At 41.8% G+C, this 19,308-nt stretch overlaps 1 protein-coding gene across 5 annotated transcripts in view; it reads right to left on the bottom strand.

Annotated features, from left to right (window-relative positions):
- The window catches only part of LOC125709765 (BCL-6 corepressor-like), a 37,759-nt gene extending 26,049 nt beyond the window's left edge, over positions 1 to 11,710 (bottom strand). For 2 of the 5 annotated variants that reach the window (XM_048978566.1, XM_048978570.1), the window contains exons 1-2: positions 11,586 to 11,710; positions 290 to 368 (exon numbers count right to left, since the gene is read on the bottom strand). In XM_048978566.1, coding sequence (XP_048834523.1) covers positions 290 to 292 — 3 coding nt within the window. In that variant the 5' untranslated portion in view covers positions 293 to 368; positions 11,586 to 11,710. The other 3 variants (XM_048978569.1, XM_048978567.1, XM_048978568.1) reach the window with 3 other exon arrangements.
- Between the last annotated feature and the right edge of the window lie 7,598 nt (positions 11,711 to 19,308).

The following is a 19,308-nucleotide window of genomic DNA, read 5'->3' as shown; positions in this document are numbered from 1 at the left end:
AGCTGGTGACCCTCCCCAAGGCCGACACGCAGTGCAGCCCCACCCTCTGGAAATGCCCATCTATCAGCCACAGCCAGGTGTTACATGAAAAGATAATCAATATTTTTTTTTTTTTAAAACCCACCAGACCCACAAATTTAAAAGGGAATAAAAAATTGGAAGCTGGTAATGAGGCCATTTTTCCCCCTCACAAGAGGGCAAAAAAAACCCGGGAATGTCTCTAACCATGAGGCCAGAGAGGTTAGCAGGTGTGCTGCTAATGAGTACAGAGGTAGTAAGGAAGCCTCACCATGCTTTGTGAGACGCGATTCCCTTCCTTCAGTCACGGGCGGGTCTTCTGACAGCCAGCATCACTCGTTTCCGTCTTCCTGTCAAACGCAGAAACAAGAGCGTGTCTCCTATGACGGCGTATCTGAATGTCATTACATAAAATCGATGGCACAGGAGGAGACACAAACAGAGCGTTCATAACGAAAATGTGAAAGTTTAATACAAATGACGTGAAATGGATATTTTTTTTGTCAAAAGTCAGAAATAAATACCTTGCACAGTTCAACTCTGTCTTTTCCGCCCTAGTGTCGAAATGCATCGACACACCTCCGAGTTCAACAAACCTTACAGACCTCTACACCCTGCAGTCATCCCACTCTGGAAAATGAGTACCAGTAAGCCTTAGGGGGACAACTGGTTTTGTTAATTACAGTACTGAATGTTCAAGCTTGGCATTTCAAAAATGTAGATTAGCCATTGTATTACATGGAAGTAGCCAAAAAATGTAAGGAATATTGGAAAGGGGGGAATCTATCATATGCCCCTCCCACTCCCCACTTCTTCCAATTAAACTGCAAGCCTTTGTAAACAAAAGGACAACAGAGCCTTAACCTGTTTTTGTAGCCCTCCGTCCCATTTAAACCCAAATATAAATATGATATGAAAATAAAATATTGGAGCACACGATTTCAATTACACAAAAGCTGTAAGCATAATTATGAGACTTCATAAGTCTACGGTGTAACGTCAATGTGAACAGACAGACAGACATCAAGGATAGGGCAACACTGCAGAGCCCCTTTATAAAATCGGAAACATGCACGCAGGACTTGTTCGGCGGACATCACTAGCAATTAGGACAGGGGGCTGCTTGTGGCGCGAGATTAAAATAATGGCTTAAATGCTGATGACTGATTATGTTTTTTAGGTTTTTTTGGACAATAAATAGTATTAAGACTGCATAATTCAAAGGTATTTTATACTGCAAGCCAAGGGCGAAACGATTTAAAAAATCCCCCGTTCGGTTCAGACCATGGTTTTCTTGCTTTGAGTTGTTTTTTGTGAACGTTTGAATCGCGGTTTCTGTCTCAGTTTCAGAACCGTTACACCAGTACTATACACCTTCATACACCAGCACTATACACCTCCATACACCAGCACTATACACCTTCATACACTTAAGTTTTTACACTATTGTTGCATCCTTGAACGGAGCCCACAAAAAAAAAAAATTACAAACGAGACAATTAAATTTCTGCACAAATATGTCGCTCCCGCCAGGGAAAACTGAGGATTCTGGCCAAGGCTGCAAGGCAGCAGCTTGAATCCATGCGAAGCCAAAATGCGTCATTTCACTCAAGAATCGGAAGCAGACTGACTACAGTGAAGGGCTTCGGATCACCTCAAGACTGCTGGTTTATGAGAACAGTGGTACAGTTCAGAGCTCCCGCGTCCTTACTGAGGTGGCAGTTTGAGGAAGCAAACGCTGCGGTGTCAAAATACTGACAGGCAGCAGCCCTAAATTATGACTGCTGCCATTACATCCGCTTCAGGTCCATTAAACTCATGCATTTTAAGTTGCTTTGCTGCGTCTTGAAGCCACGTCAGCCTTCAGACTCGCCTGCCACAAAGCTGGCTTTCCACTACCGTGCCAGTAGATTACAAGACACCCGTCCTCCCCTGACCCATTAAGAGAAATGGAAATCCACCTTCTGTCAAGCAATGAAATATTTATCTTCAAAAAGACAGCATCAATGCTATTAGAACCTATAAAGAAGAGTAAAAACTTATGGCAATTTGTCATCCGTTCACATTTACCACCAAAATAGCAACGGAGCATCATAACTGGTTTTACGGAGACTCCTAGCCGTATAAATTGCTGGCATCTTTTAACCTCCGTTTCCTCTCATCTGTATGTTAAACAAATGTCATAGTATCGCCTTCTTGTAAGAGAACCATATTTATGTCTTATTTAAATTAGTGAAATTCAGTGTTCTGGCACAAGCACAATAACCGGCCTCACATACAGCTCTGACAACTACGTAAAGGATAAATGATTCCAGAATTACAGGCACAGCACCTTTCAATAAAAGAAAATCAGTGAATTAAGAGAGTCATGTGGTAAAAAAAAAAATAAATTCTGTGCAGGGCTACATGGATATTCTAATGAAGGATCTTCATTGTCGGGAAGTGTGGTCAAAATCTTTACAGCTGTTTAATCGTTTTCTATATCTGCCATTCTGAACAATATAAAAAGGTGTGTAGTTACGGAAACAAGCCTTTGAACTCCTCTAAAGAGGGATGAGTTCAACGAAAGAAGAGGAGGAAATGCACACTGTTCCTGGTGCCACACTAGCATGTACTCATCATTAATCTGGGTAAGTCCAACACAAGATGAACAAAAGACCAATATAACATGAACACAAGAAGAACATAAGAAATTTACAAATGAGAGGAGGCCATTCGGCCCATCAAGCTCGTTTGGGGAGAAGTAACTAATAGCTCAGAGTTGTTAAAATCTTATCTAGCTCTGAATTAAAGGAACCCAGGATTTTAGCTTGTGCTACACTAACAGGAAGACTATTCCATACTCTAACTACACTGAATTTGCTTCCTCAAATTCATCTTGGAACAGTTTTCATTCAGATGACGTAGCCATTTCATAATTACTCTATAAATGCAAAACATATTTCCTAGTAAAATGTTTTTTTTTAGCATACTACATCTACATGGATTGAGTCCCAATACCACATTGCCCAGATCGGCCACTCAATGCTGGGTAAGTAGAAAAAGGATATAAAAAAACTGCCTAGTGAATTTGCACCAGCACACATCTTCCTAATCACCCCAGAAATGAGGCCGGATTTTGGGTACTCGGTACATGTGTCAAAGTGTGTTTATTCACTAACTATGGCAGAAGCCCCAAAAAAAGTATAGGACAGAGCCACCCCCCCCACATCCTACCCCCGTTAAACATAGCCCCAATCTATGCGAAAGGAGAACCCATCCTTCTCATGGACCCGACCACAGAGACACCATACTGGAACTGATGCACAGATAACCTGGCATGTCTCCCAACCGGTATTACAGAAGTAGTCAGGGAAGGGCCAAATCACGGCAAACACACAAGAAAATGCCTGGGCACATTAAAACAGCTGTTCTGATTTACTGAGCTACGAATATTTTCTCTCTATGCTAATATTTCCCAATCCATTTCTTGGGTACCCACAGCCAGTTCATGTTTTTGCTCCCTGCCAGACAGTCCACATTTTCGCTCCCTCGTGGGCTGTCTCTGGGTCCCCAAGGACCAGAATAGGAAACACTGCTCTATACTCATTGCTTTCGGAAACCTGAGCTCTTCCATTAAACAGGAGCGTTTCGTCAGGATATAATTTTTTTTAAACAATTATTATTAATTTATCACCGACTAATGTGCTTAACTTGGGCCAATTATGTTCACTAAAGAGTCACGTCAGCCACAGCCTATTAGGCTACCTATTTTAGGAGGCCATTTCATGTAACAGCCACATTACACGAGTTAAAACAAGCTTAGATGCATTTTGCATATTGATGATTCCAACAACAGGAAACTTTTACTTTGGTTTCAAGCTGAAAGGTTCAAATGTAAGGAAGTATTAAATCAATCAATTTTCCACCGTGCATCATGGACAGGGTCTCAGAGAAGAGACAAGATAAGGCAAAAGACTGGAGTACACCCCTACATGTCAGTCCATTGCAGGACATATAGGTGTACATGCATGCATTCACACACCAGATTACTCCTGGAAAATGCATTAATGTAGCCTACTTGCGGAGTCCAACACCAGAGAGCACATTGCGATTATCGGACAGTACTTCCACAGTCAGACAAAACATTCCAAATAAACAACAATAAACTTCACAACTCGCCTGGAGTACTGCTTTAATTAACAGCTTAATCTCCAAATTCATTTACATAAATCATAACCTTGCCTTTGAACTAGTTTCAGGCAGTCAAATTTCATTTATTTCAGTCCTATTGTATCTCACAAACTACATGGATGGCCCAGGCTACTACGAATGCAGATCTTGTACTGTCTAGGCTCAGCCAAACAAACAGCTCCGTAAATAAATTCAAATTTAAGGGGTAAAAAACGAAACCCAGAAAACGGTAAATCAATCACCTGGCCGCAGTTAACCACTCCTTGCATCTTATTTTTCAAGCTATGCTGGCCTCTATTAATGCAGTGTACAGCGGCACGTCACCTTGCGTTTGTGCAGAGTACGCAGAACGGGGGCCATCGGAAGTTTGACCACTGCAGGACAGTAAGAACTTGCATCATTTCTAGGGTTTTAAAACTATGATATTTGGGATTTTTTTTAACAGCTAGTGTAGAGTTTGGGTTAAGCTGATATAAACCATAGTTTAATCTAGGGTATAAGAAACCGCACAAACCAAAAGCAACATTCGCGATATTTAATGATTTTCTATACTGACAAAGCACATGAATGGCAAGTCTTTCACTCATCATTTTTCTGGAAATGCCAACACCACCCTAAGACGATGTCAGTTTCATACATGACAAAGTAGCCTTCTTCTTAGACATCATGAAACAGCTATACCCTAATGGACCAGCGAGTCAAGGGCTCTCTATTTACCCAACAACTCATCTCTGATAGAAATACTGTTCACTCAAGAGCACTGCCAAATATTTTAAATTGAGCTAATATGGGATGGATGTTCCACCGGTAAACAGACCTACTCAACCCAAGACATAAAAGCAGAGGTCTACTTGGATATCGCCTGCTACAATACCCATTAGTTAAATACCTGTATCTGCAATGCTCGATGCACATAGAATGAAATATAGAGTAAAACAGAAAAATGTATATAAAAAAACGATAGAGTGTACTGACTAATCTATGATGTGCAGGAACGTCCGTCAGTGTTTTTACTTATCTAATAATGAATATTCAAAACAAAATATTGGGCACATTCTGTAGGTTTTTACAGTACCCAGACACTTAAAAGCAAAAACATATCACTATTGTCCATCTAGATAAGCATTTACCCAAGAGTCCTTAATGCTTTAAACAGCACAGAAGTGACTTGCCTCTAAATCCATCATCAAAATGGCCAGATGAGTACAAACGAAATAGAGCATCCTTCTTAAAGTAGCGTTTCACCGTGTATGAATAAGTTTTAATCAAGCTATAAAAATTAGGTCTCATTATCTTTAATTGAATACAAGACCTCAGTTTGGCGTCGGACTGCTACCTGCAGTAAATCCCTCAAAGGTGAGCCACAAGGCTACAGCAGGTAAACGTGTGTACAAACGTCGCGGCGTAATTATGTGTTGCGTGACCAGTTTCTTTTCTAATGTTGCATTTAAAACTTGCAAATTCGGATAGGCATGTATAATACTCACTTCGTCGCGAAACTAGGCGCAGCCCTCGGGCACACCACTAAAACGACAAATCGACGCTTCAACACCAAGAACCGCGAACCGAAGGTTCTTCATTGTGAATTATCCGAGCCGAGCCTGGGCCGTACTGGGGCCGAAAACCCGGAGCTGGCTACAACAAACGACCTGTGTCGATAAGCATGAATTATCAGAAGAACGAAAGGCATATTATATATACATAATATCCGTCATTAGTAGTATCGCACATTGCAATGTATTGATGCAGTCCTGATAACTCAAAACTTGAACATTTCCAACCCCCTACTTAAAAAGTACTATAGAACAGCAGACCGGAATGGATTTTCAATGAATATTTAGGATGAGAATGCTAATTTCGCTAGCGTGTGATTCCAACATAAAAATGAGATTCTCACAGACGTGCTTGCAAAAACTGGCAGAGTTAAAAAGTGCACATAGTAACTCATGATGTACAGGGTGTAAGCAGTAAATCGGCATCTTCGATTTTACGGCGCTGTGACTTTCCAAACTTGGCAGTGCCCGAGTGACCCTTTTGCAGTGGAAAACCGAAGGGAGCTGGAACCGCGCTCTAGCTAGGTCTCTTTGCGGTTCGGCTCGGTCCCTGCATGCCGGTGGAAAAGTGCCAAACTTTCCCTTCTGTGCTTATCAAATGACTCCCTTATTAAACAGGGACAGCCCGCTATGTCTTAAATAGACAGGGTCCGATGGCCAAAAATAGCCACAAAAATCCACCTCAGGACAGAAGGAGCAATGAGGTGAGCAGTACAGCATTTCTGAATGTTTTCATACTGAATTCGAGATCTATACGAATATAAAACGAACACTAAAGCCAGTATTTAAGGGCCAGTAAACTTCCACTGTCATAGTGAAACTGAAGACAAAGAAGGGTGTGAACATTCAACTATAACCGAGAAATATGCATACTATAATCAGGATGGTTTAATTTATTTGCGGAGGCCTGGATATAGGGCATCACCCTGTACAAACACATTGTATGTTTTGACCCAATAAAACATAGCAAACCGGTTCGAAAATCAAACGAAACATTGAAAGTTACAGCAGCCCGCTACTTTGTAGCCGAAAGCTCTTTCCATTTTCAGATTTAAGAGAAAATCTTAAATCATGGATCAATACAACTTCACACATTTATTTTTAAAATATGCCTACAGGAAAGCCCGGAACATCTAATATTCCAAATATTATAAATTGGCCAAACCTCATGGGAGTCTTTTCCAGACAGCTTCAACTTATTGTAGAAACCTAGTCTTAATTAGGCCTTTTTTTAATGATAAATCTGTCCTATTAGATTCTTGCCATGTTTTGTAATTTATTGTATAGCTCGTGTTCTGATGCTAACTTGTACGTTACCGGTGATTCGGCGGCAGTTCAGCCTAGTCGCACTTATGCCTAGTTAGCCCACTGACAGCCGTATGCTTGTGATTTATTACCTGCCTAGATTTTAGGTCGCTTGGGACATAAGCCTCCGCTAAATAAATAAATCAACGGTATCGCCGACCTCCACGTACTTTTGGCCAACCCAAAATGGCCTACCGAACGTTTATGATCGGCAATTTATGTCAGAGAATACGATGATGAAAATGTGTCAAATTAGTTAAAGGGGTCATTGCGTAGGGGAGGTACTGGGACGGGGTCAGTGTACGACGGGCCCAGAAGCAGGACAGCATGGGGCCAGCCTTCACTATAGGCGCTGTTTTATTTGTGCCAGTTGTAAACAGATCTTCCTTGACCACGCATCGCAAAGCCAGTTAGCGGAAACATTCACAATCACATTAAACCCGAAAACAGAAACATGTACATCTGACCGCAGCTGAACGCAACAAATAGTCGAAAATATATAACGTGAATTCAGCGTATTAAATATTTTAATATGACCATCCTTTAAAATATCCACCGTGTATCCATATGCTGTAACTATTTTATTTATATTCTCATCATTTAATGGCCGTTATTTCTTAAACGTATATAAAACCGTTTCTGAATAATCGACCAAGAATAATTGGGCATATTAGATTGGATAGGTTACACGCTATGTGTATTATCTATTATTAACGCTAAAAAATACGCGATGGTAATACGCGAACAAGTAAGCTATTGAAAGCAAGGAAGAGTGGGGATGGGGTTGTGTACATCAGCGTAACGCGCTGAAACTTAATTGATGTTTTGCGTGCTTTCCGGCGGCCGCGTGTGGCTGCATTTCAGATGTATTTCATCAGCGTTTAATGTCTTGGGCCGTGACGTTACTAAATTAGAGCACCATTAGCCCGCTGCCAATTCAGACGGAGCAAAACGTGTTATATATAGACTGGCAGAAACCTTAAATTAAGCGACACCACCCCCGAAAGCACGGACTTTATCCTCGCACATAATTCAACTTATACGACTACTAAAACTTATTAAATACTTAATGGCTCACAAAGGAAATTTATGGAATTTAAAAACATAGGCGTATTTCAATGCAGAATTCAGCTAATTTTGAGGACATATTCACGAATACATTGCCAGCAAACAGAGTCCTCTAAGAGGCAGCTCCAGCGCAGAAGGCGCGCCATTGTTGGACCGCCCAGGGTTTCGTTTAGCGCTCCGGGTGAGAATGCAGCTTTGAGAGCACGACGCCGGCGGAGGCTGTTACGTCCTCCTGTGCGCGCAGCGATCCGTGTCCGCGGAGCCCCCGCCGCACAAAGGCTTTCTGAACTGGGTGGGGGTGGGGGAAGAGCTCTCCTGTTTCAGAGCAGCCGTCCCGGGGGGAGACTTGGCCCGAGTGCAACTTCAATAAAACCATGACGTCTCCTCCCGGAGCCGATTGAAATCCGATCCCTCCGTCTCAGTGTCCGACGTTGGCTTTTATTTACACGCATTTCTTACATCCTGATGGGAGCTTTTGCACGCGCACTAACACAGAGCCCTAATATCGGCATATTCCAGGATGGTGATACGCGCTTTCCGTCGACCTCCATGGAAGATGCGACATTCCAATAAACATTTAAAAATCAAAACGATTTCTGTCTCTCTTTAGTATACACGGGCTATAAACATCCAAGTTCACGGCAACTCAGCCCTTACTTTATGAAATCGTACATCGTGGATAATGCACCTAGTTACCCACAGTATTAAAATTATACTCAAGACTACGAACATATACTCAATGTATCATGCATTTGGTGTTAAATATGGCAATTACACGTCAAAACGTAGAGCGGTACTAAAGTGAGCGTTACGAGTTTACACTTGTCAGAAAACTATTTTACAAAATTTGTCTGCCGAACCATTAAGTACAGGCTAATAAATTAATATTTAAAGAGACAAATCTGGCCGAAATGATCAGATGTACCGTTTATCATCCACCGTTGACGCTTGCACGGTTGTAAAACCACCTCCAGTTCCCGGTGCCTGATTTTAAGATGATTTATTCTCGGCACGTATACATCCAAATTTAGCCGAATGCAGTGAGGTCACCACCATGAATACGGTCTGCGGAGCGGAGCCAAGCCGCGCTATTCGGACGCTACCGGTGTTTGTTGTCCCTCGGGATTCACAGAAAAACCACGTCTGGTTTAATTAGCTCGCAGCAGCCCATTTATCTAACAATAAACCTCTACTACGTTTCATGACGAGTAGAGGGCGAGGAAAGGAAAATAATAAATATCCCAATCTGGCAAGCAACTAAATAATAGATTTATGAATCTACTTAGAAATCAACTGTTCACTGCAATTAAGGCGACTAACATCATTGCGACTAGACCTGTGCATTCAGCCAATTAGGCTACAACAGGCAACTCGAATAAAAGCACCGTGTAACCTGTCAAAGTGATCATATAGGTTCTCGTGTATATATAGACATTATTCAAACAAACATCCAAGGACTATTCAAAAGCATTTTTACTGACCATTACGAACCCTGAATCAGTCCAGCAGGTCATAGTTTATAAACCAAATGGTGTCCCAATAAATTCTTACGGAACCGATTTTCCACAATCGCCCAGTTGCTAATAATTTCCATGTAATGAACAAGTGCGTGAGAAAGTTGCCTCAACTCACAGGATCCGGCTCCATTATTCAATTATTAAGAAAGGAAAACAAAGTGACTCCGCAAGCAGGATCCAGGATCCCAATTAACGTCTAGCCAGCGTTCCCCGAAAGAGTGAGCGGAGTCATTTTAATGTCACGCAATACGCCCTTAACGAAACGCCCAAGCGCTATAAAGTACTTCACAATCTATAATCGGGAGGCTCAGTGTGGTGAATTCCTCGGACATTTTGAACCAATGGAGCATGCAAGCATGCAGAAATCGCAGATTAGGTTTATGCGTGTCATGCTGAGCAATTTCTCATTGTAGTTAGATGATGTGTATGTGTTAGAGAGGGGCGGGGAAGTCTTCAGCATAGAAGTCACGTATTTGCCGCAGTCTGCCTATTTAACCCGAATCTTACACTCTACCCCCACGAGGCACGGATCCGCACCCTCCCTCTCTCCTCCCACTCACACGCAGACAACAACAGCACGGGGATGCCCTCCCACAGCGCCCAACTGCAAATTCGTATTTAAACGGTACATTACCATAAACAGGGCGAGGCTCGGATCCGTAACCTCGTGTTATCTTCGGCCAGGGTACTTATCTTCGTAAGCCAACAACTCGAATATCCCGCGTCTTCTGAGTAATCCAACACAAATCCAAAGATGTCAATTAAACTATAGTTGTTCCATGAAAAAACGGATTTAAATTTGGACGATCGAAGACTCTTAAACTGAATAAAAATTAATCCTACATTCCAGGAAGCCCCGTCACGACATTGGAAATTACTCGTCATTGTCAAGGGGGAATAAAACATTTCAGTTCTATTTCCCTGCCTTGATGTCCCATGCAGGCCACGCTTATTGCGATGCCGCGTATAAACAGACAAAGTGAACGTGCTGGTTAACGTGACAATCTTAGGGGTTTGTCTGAACTTCTGTGCGGCTGAAACGCGGCACTAACAAAGTGTCTGGGAAACCCACAAATGTCGCAGTTGCTGGTAAATCCTATTCAGTTCCTCTCAGAAGTACCCGACTGACAATGATTCGGATTATTAAATATCACACAGTTGCAGCGTCAAGAAAATGAAAAAAAAAAGAACCAAAGATATAACCAGCCTTAACACGTAAAATGAAAAGGAACGTTACCTGAATCGACTTCGAATTCTCAATGTCGAAATCCAACGCAAATCTCACTTCAAGCCAATGTGTTCCCGTCCGAAGTTTCCTACACAAATAGTTCAAAGCAGACGCGATCCTGTTTACGTTTCACAAAGCGCAAACATCCCAGTCAGTATTCGGGACGCCTTCCTTGATCAAACCACGAGTGCCCGTCCTAAATCAAAACGTAGATTAAGCCGATTTTTAAAGATCATTCAAGCAAACAAACCGGCGGGACGGTGCGATTTTACTAACTCTTTTGATAAAGGAAATTGAGTATACTTTTTTTTGTAGCAATCCAAAGTCTCGATGTATTTCCAGTCGGGGAAAAACTGCTCAAAATAAAAGTGGTAAATAGACATCCTCAGAAATCCGAAGCAAAATTAGAGATCCAGACGGACAGCCTATATTCCTAGATCCAAATGCGGTTAAATCCTTGTGTATTATTCAAGGGTACAGGTGGCGACGGTCCTTGGACTCCAGCAATTAATTCAGCCTGGTAATGCCTCGCAGCGCCATGTTGGGTTACAGCTCGCACCGAACACGCTGCTTAAAATACACCCTACCTTGTAGTTGTACACTCGTTCCTTAAAAATGTCTCAAATACACCATGTCCGCTTTAACGCCTTTCTCCCTATTGTTTGTGTAGCTTTGCCTGCTTCTTTGTCTTTCAGTCTTCCCCCCCCCTTTCAGTTCTCTTACCCTCGGTCTCCGCTGCTCCGTGCTGTTAAGACGCTAAAGTGCAGCCGCCGTCTCCGAGCGCGGAGCGCAGAATGAGAGCCGAGAGCGACGCGCTCCCACTGACAGGCTCTACCCAGAAGGCCAGTCGGGAAACCGCAATTACCATAAACCTTCTGCACGCTCCGCTCGACGGACGTGTAGAACAAAACTGGAAGGGGAGGGTGGCCTTGGACGAGAAAGCGGGCGAAAGATCTGACAAACCATCCGGCATCCCGTGCGGTGACTATCAATAAAATACACATTTTAAAAAGCGCGCAGACCTCACAGTTTTGAATTTAGAAATCAGTGCCCCGTTTATTGTTTATAGATGTTAAAGCTGTCATCCTTGTCTGAACGAAATCAATTTAATTTTTTACAAGCCTACTCCCAGGGTGAAGGAAGTGTTGTTATTAAAATTTTATTTACTATGTTTACGGAATGATGCCTTTTGAACGTAAACCACTGAATATTCGCTAACCAGTGCTAGTTTTTACTGGCGACAATGGTGCACCGTGGTCAAACATGCTTAATGGCGGGACTGTAGTTAGACTCCCGATATGGACGTGTGCGTTTCCTACTTTAGCCTACAGAAGGAAAACTGTCGCATAGCAACATTGTGCGATGTCCCGCTGGAAAATTGTCGCTGAAATGTGTAATGTTCAGTTACTGATGGCTGGTGCTTTAATTGTGATTGATATCAGTTGACAGTAGCCTGCAGGAAGCTGACTGGGATTATAGCCTGCAGTGGCTTGCAGTGTGGGTTTGCATGGAAGTAAACTAAGCTGTGAAAGACTGATGTCTCGCCGTACGGAGTTACGGCGAGAGCAGGATAATCACCTAGATTTGGGCCATAGGATTGTCTGATGGAGGAGTTTTTTGGGGGGCGCACGGATACCTTAGAAGATTCAGCACTTTACAGGGGCTTTTGAATATGTAAAATTATTTTAAACGGATAAACAAAACATACGGATATCAGTGAATATGAACTTTAACGTATTGTTAACGTATTGCTTGTTTTTCAATATGTTAAATGACTGAGGCGCTAATGTATGCATATACCCACCTTCCAGCCGGTTATCCTGGATTAGGTTACCTGTAGGGCGTCTAATTTTATAGGGAATCAGATAGTACACCCTAGACGGGATGTCAGTCCATCTGAGGCCACATGCATGCACAAATTTAGAGACTACAATTCACCTAATTGCATGTCTTTGAAATTCAGGAAGGAAACCGGAGTACCTGGAGGAAACCCGTGAAATACCAGGAGAACATGCAAACTCACACACACAGAACGGAGGGAAGAATAGGGAATATAACCCCCGGGGGCGGGGTTCAAGCAGCAGGGCTATACTCAATGAACCATCCTATTGCCTGTATATGCTTGGTGTGTGTGTGTGTGTATATATATTTAATCATTGATAGCCTATATTGGAAAACCTGCGATGGGTTGGTGCCCTGTCTTGAGTTATTCCCTGCCTTGCGGCCATTGCTTCCGCGATGGACTGCAGACCTCCGTGACCCACCTAGGACAAGCCGGTATAGATTGGTAGATACTGCAACACATATATTGCTGAATGTATTAATTTTTTTTTCAATGATTTGCAGTGTTCGAATTGAACCAACCGTTTTTCTACCAGTTGCTACTGTATTTAGAACAATAATGTCCATCAAAGGACTGATCCTGGATCATTTTAGTTCAGAGTGCACTAATGCAACATGTATACCCAGTACTATTAGCAGGGTTATTATTTCTAGTTATCTTTATAATTAAAATATAGCCTAATTATTGCAAACATCCGGGGTGTTTCCCTGAAATTCCCACATTTTCCTGAAAGTTGGAGGACCTGCTTACAGGGCTGGATGTAGATTAACATCATACAGCAATTGCAGGTTAAGAGCCTTGCTCAAGGGCCCAACAGAGTAAGACCACTTGTGGTATTCATGGGATTTGAACCAGTAACCTTCCGATTACTAAAACAGAGCCCTAGCCTCAAAGTCACCAATCTGCCCACTAATGAATAGAGTAGGCATCATAAATGTGAATTTCTGGTTTGCCTTGTTATACAGGGTTGAACGTTTCCATCTCCTTTGGTGTAGGACGTCTACACATATTCCACTTTTTTAAAATAACCACCATGGCTCTTTGGTTATGTAGAGGTGAAAGTCCACAGCCATGTGGTACACCTGGATCTCATGACCTTCTGGGGTGACCAGGCCACTAATGTGTTAATTGTGGAATTCCACATTAGATATATACAATGTATAGGTATGCTACGCAATTATACTATTTAGACATTTAGAAAATTATTTCAATAATAGATTTCGTATAATCATTTAATCACAATTTGTACGATTGAAAAACAGTAATTAGTATTTAAACAACATAAGATTCTGATGTTATAATAAAACGATATATTCACGGTTAACGCGGTGACACAGAGATTTAACGGTTGCTTGTGATTCATAAAGATCCATCATCAGTGCAATTGACGTCGACGACCGCAGTTTTAAAATGATGAATTCCTTTAAACGAAAAAGCAAGAGCGCTCAAGGACAACGAAGGAAAGACCAACAGCAATATGAAACGGAGAACCCCGCACGGGTAGGCTATATGGAACTATTGAAGTTCGGAGTATACAATAAAAGTTAGAAACTGTCCCTCGATAAGAAGTCCTGCGAGTGTGACCTCAATAAAAACCGGCGCGTTGTAAGGAATTATGCACTGTCAACCGAGCAAAGCGATATGGGAAATGAGGCAGCACTTGGTTGTCATCGTATCGAAAAATCTGGTTTCCTAATAAAAAAGAAAAAGCAGGAACCACTTCCACGACCACATACATCATACCGTTACCCTATGTAAATGCCTGCGAGATTTATAACGGGGCGTTAGGTTATTACGCTACGCATATTCAACGCTTTAATGCATTATTAAACAGTTACGTGGCAAAATACGCAGTAATAATTTGATACTGACTCCGTTCGTTTTACACTGACATTTTTTTTTCCATGTGTATGGCTTATAGCAGCTGAAGGCTTCACAATGAGATCATCGGTCGCATAGAAAGTCGTGCGAGTAGAAGAAATCTAACTGTCGTATAGTGAGGGCAGATATTTACTTAGCGAGATCAATTATGGCTGTTTATCGACTGATTAAAGCGCCGCCTTAGTGCTGCAGAAGCGGCGCGGACAGCGCGGGCGCACGCTGGTCCGAAACACCCGGAGTGCGCAAAACACTAATCGCTGGAGTGAAATTACACGGCTTTGGCTGATAACTTGGTAGCGTAGCGCAGCGCGGCAGGTGACGGTCGCAGAAAGCCCGGAGTTTGTTAATCTGCTCCGGACACTATTCACATAGGCTTCTCATCGCAAAAGCACCTGGGAGACGGGAATTGAATGGACTCGATTGCTGGGTCGGTTCCAACTAAGTGGGGTTAACCACATGCACAGAAGGTGACTGGTTGGAGCCCATGGGGTTAAGCGAACACATTGTTTCGGACGTTAGGTTCACTTCCCCATGAGACTATTTTTTTTCCATCATTAGGCCTAAATCAGATAGAAAAGGCTTAAATCTTTATGACCCGTTCTAAGATTTTCGAAATGAGTAGCCTAACAGACTAAAATACCCTTACAGCTCACAGTTTTACAGAACTAGACTAATCTTTCGTGTTCGGGAAGAAGCTGAGTGATTTAGTCATATTGAATGGGATGCCCGATGTTGAGGTAGGCAGCATGCCCTCCCCGTTTAGAGCCCGACAGTGTGGCTACGTGTTGCCTCGCATTTGCGCTGTTTTCCTCCCGGTACTTCGGGTTACTCCCACATTCAAGTAAATCGGTGAGTGAGAAACGCCCTGGCGTAGGTGAAACCTGCGATAACCTCTACGCGAACGTAGTAAAAATAAGCGGCTATTAATACATGGATGAATTGAAACCGATCCAAATTTTCGAGTACAGTTAAAACACCTGCAATTTGACTCGGTTAACTAGATTACTATAGCGTGATCGTGTTAAATTAATAAGCATTGAAAACACATGCCGGCTGGTTCCTCTAGCCTTCTCTCATGACTTCAAAGTCTGTCCATATTCAGTTGTTTTTACAACTTCGACGCATCGTTTCAGCCAACATAAATTATTCTTACGTATATTGTACATTGTTCTTTTAAATAATTCAAATGCACCCTTTGTTGTGTATTTTTATTTACACTTTTGGAATTATTGGAAAACAAGAAACATCACAGGAATTCAGTCATAATTCATGTTAAAGACTGGGTTCTTTAAGAACTGGCGTATACAATTTGAAACATGCTAAATCAAATATGAACTCATGAGAAATACATCACACCTGTTTGTGGAGTTTATTTATGTAGGCCTCTTGGTTGCTACACAGCAGTTGTTTAACGCTGTTGATTGGCTGACTTTTCCCAAAACCTGTCTAACGGATTTAAAAAAGTTACATCCTCATAACAAGCATGCAGCACAACTACAATAAGTGACACCTAACATTATTTATTCAACCAGCTCATGGTTATAAAACCGCAGAAGGAAGTGTCGCATTTAATAAAAAACATTTTACGTAATTTATCTATGATAAATTACCTTAATTAGTCATCCGCTATCCAAGCATCGACTGCGCTGGTCGTTTTATAGTGGCGCGAGTGAGGCATCACAGCCCCTTTCATATAGGCCTACGTATCACCTCCTGCAAAACACGATGCATTAAATAATGTAGCCTGTTATTTAATAAACTGATTGTGACGACAATGATCGCACGCCTCTTGTGCTCCCCACGGCAGGAGCAAATATACATTTGCCTGCACACTATTGAGGAAAAAACTGCTTCTGGACTATTTAATAGGTGCTAAATAGTCCTTAGGAGAGCAGTGCTCCAAGTAGCATAACTACATAGGCCTATAGAGGAGCATCCGAAAGATTCGAAAACATAGAGAAAGAATTACGTTTCATATTTTATTATTTTTTGTGTGTTTTATTTTCGACTAGGTTGACTTAGAGAAATATAGGTCAGTTTACTACCGAATAATAAGCGGCATGTCAAAATTGGGGGGCGGCATGGTGGCGTAGTGGTTACTACCGTTGTTTCGTACTGCTGGGACCAGAGTTCTATGTGTGTGGAGTTTGCTTGTTCTCCCTGTGTCGTCGTGGGGTTTCCTCCGGGTGCTCCGGATCCCCACCAGTCCAAAACACATGCAGAGGGTAACTGGACGTACCAAATTGCCCATAGTTGTGCATGAGTGTGTCGTGCGATGGGTTGGCGCCCCATCCTGGGTTGTTCCCCGCCTGTAGATTCCGGGATATGCTTAATATGTTAAGCGGTTACATAAAATGGACGGATGTCAAAACTGATGTTCGTCTACTTTAAAATGTAAACAAAGGCAGGGGTGAATGGTGCATGTATCAGGGACGAAGCTGGAAATTCTGCCCCACCCCGACAAAATGTCACCCTCCCCATCCGATTTTTAATATTCAAGAGCCCCTGTAAAGCGCAGTTTGGCATGTATCGTATTGATTAGTTGCGTTTCATACATGGCGATTTTTAAGAGCTGTAATCGTCGCGGTAATTCATTAAAATGCCTGAGACACATACATGCTTTTTACAATAGCAAAAGGCCAGTCTTGGACTGAATTCAATTTATTTCTTAGCAAACTTTTTTTGGTTTCGTTAAATACTTTATAGGCTACTAAAAACCGTGGTCCGTTTGCACACTGGACACCCGCTAAGCAACGTCTGCGATGTTTCTCGAATAGACACATTTGTGTTCACATCTTTTTCCAAGCCAGAAAGTTTTATTTTTTAAAAAAAGTTATGCGTGAAATCCAGTTTTGCTCTTCCAATTCTGGGCTAGCCGTAATTTCAACATCTTATCTTAAAACTTCCATAAAATCAATAAGTAGACTATAAACGTCCGGTAATGGATTTTACGAAAACATCAGCTACTTAATGTAGTCTCTCACCCTTCTTATGGCCAACAGATGTGCGACATTATCTTTCCGGGTTTGTGGGAAGCCATGTGTGGTTCACTGCCACTGAATTCCATTACTCCGTAATCTTACTAGTATAATTTAAGATGTTAAATTTGTCAACTGAAATTAAAGGTTTATTTGGTATAGCGATGAAAGCGCATTTCACTTGGTGCAATAGGTCTCGAATAAGGATGACACGTGTCAAACGCTGAAAACCCGGCTTTAAACACGGTCGATCCGGTCATGGGCTATATCACATTAATCGTAACAGTAAGGCAGTGGATGCTCGTCCTCTGTCTGACTGCAGATATACGTAAATATAACCGCCCCTCCCACCTAAAGCCAGTGAAATTCTAAGAGTTTCTGCATTGTACATTAGGGGTAAATATCTAAGTCATCTACGACGAATAGCCTTCCCACTGCAGATTGCTGGGATACAATAACCACCCTAAAATGAATATTAATAATGCTGATCATATAGTGGATAGATCGATAGGCTGTCAATCTCAATCAACTATCAACCAAGGCCGGTAACATTAAAACGACCACGACGATCCGTTTTAGTAAAATATTTAAGCCCAGTCCCCCCGCGACCTAGTAGGATAAGCGGTTTGGAAATGGATGGATGGATGGATTTAAGCCCAGTACTGCGGAAATTGATGAAATGTCACACCCTAGTGGTAAAAATAAAAATCCACTTGCATTAAACTTCATCAGTTGCCAATTAACAAGCGCACAAGAATAAATAAGTAAATGAAACCCCAAAACACTACCTACTACTAAAAACGCAAAATTCCTTGTAATGTGGGGACACAATAGGCCTATATAGCCGAAAATTCCTGTTCCAAAATTAGTACAAGGAAATAGGCTATAAAATATTGCTTCATTCGACGTCGAATAAACATCAATTAAAATCTTGGAATTAAAGTTAAATGTGAACCTCGGCGTGCATCTTATTTAACAGCTTTTTGACTGATTTACCGTGGTTCGCAGCATTCCTCCAAAAGTGCTTATGGGGATTACATCTTTATCGCTAAGCGTGGGGACTTTACTGCTCCCATAAGCGACTTGAGGGGTTTATATTAAGACAACGAAGTCCCCGGTTGCTTCTTATGGGTAAATATTGATGAGAGCTGCGTGGAGACATTCACTTCTCAAAAGATATTTCCTTCTTGCCGGATTTGCGGTGTACATGTGAAAACACACGGCAAAGCGCAGCGTAATGAAGGTGCATTTCACAAAATGAGCTAATTTACCGAGTTGTTCTTTAAAAATAGCGCGGAATATATTTGGTACGTTAGATATATTATCGTGCAGCTTTCTGAAATCACACGATTCAAAATAGTAAGTAGATCATTTATATTGTATTCCCTTTTCAATAAAGAACGATAAAATTGAAATGACCTTTTATAAAATATGCCATGAACACCCCCTCTCGGCCATTATTTTGTTGGCACGCTGTAATTCTAAACATTCAGTTGCATTTAACAGTTTTTCTCGGTTGCGTTGTACAGTTTCTCTAAACAGTCTTGACGCCCTCTCAACTGCTTTTGCATTTCATAAAACAGTTCACTGTACAGTACACTGTAGAACAATAATTTGAACATCTAGCAAAATTAAATAATTCATTCAAAACCATTCATTCATGTTTCAAAATAGTTATCAACTGTCAGAAAAATGTGAAATCTCTATAACTGTTTAGAGACAAACCAGTCAAAATGTTTAGTCA

This window comes from Brienomyrus brachyistius, chromosome 16, assembly GCF_023856365.1.
Source record: "Brienomyrus brachyistius isolate T26 chromosome 16, BBRACH_0.4, whole genome shotgun sequence".
Taxonomy (NCBI): domain Eukaryota; kingdom Metazoa; phylum Chordata; class Actinopteri; order Osteoglossiformes; family Mormyridae; genus Brienomyrus; species Brienomyrus brachyistius.
Note: the sequence above shows the minus strand (reverse complement) of the source record. Positions and strands in the feature narration are given on the sequence as shown.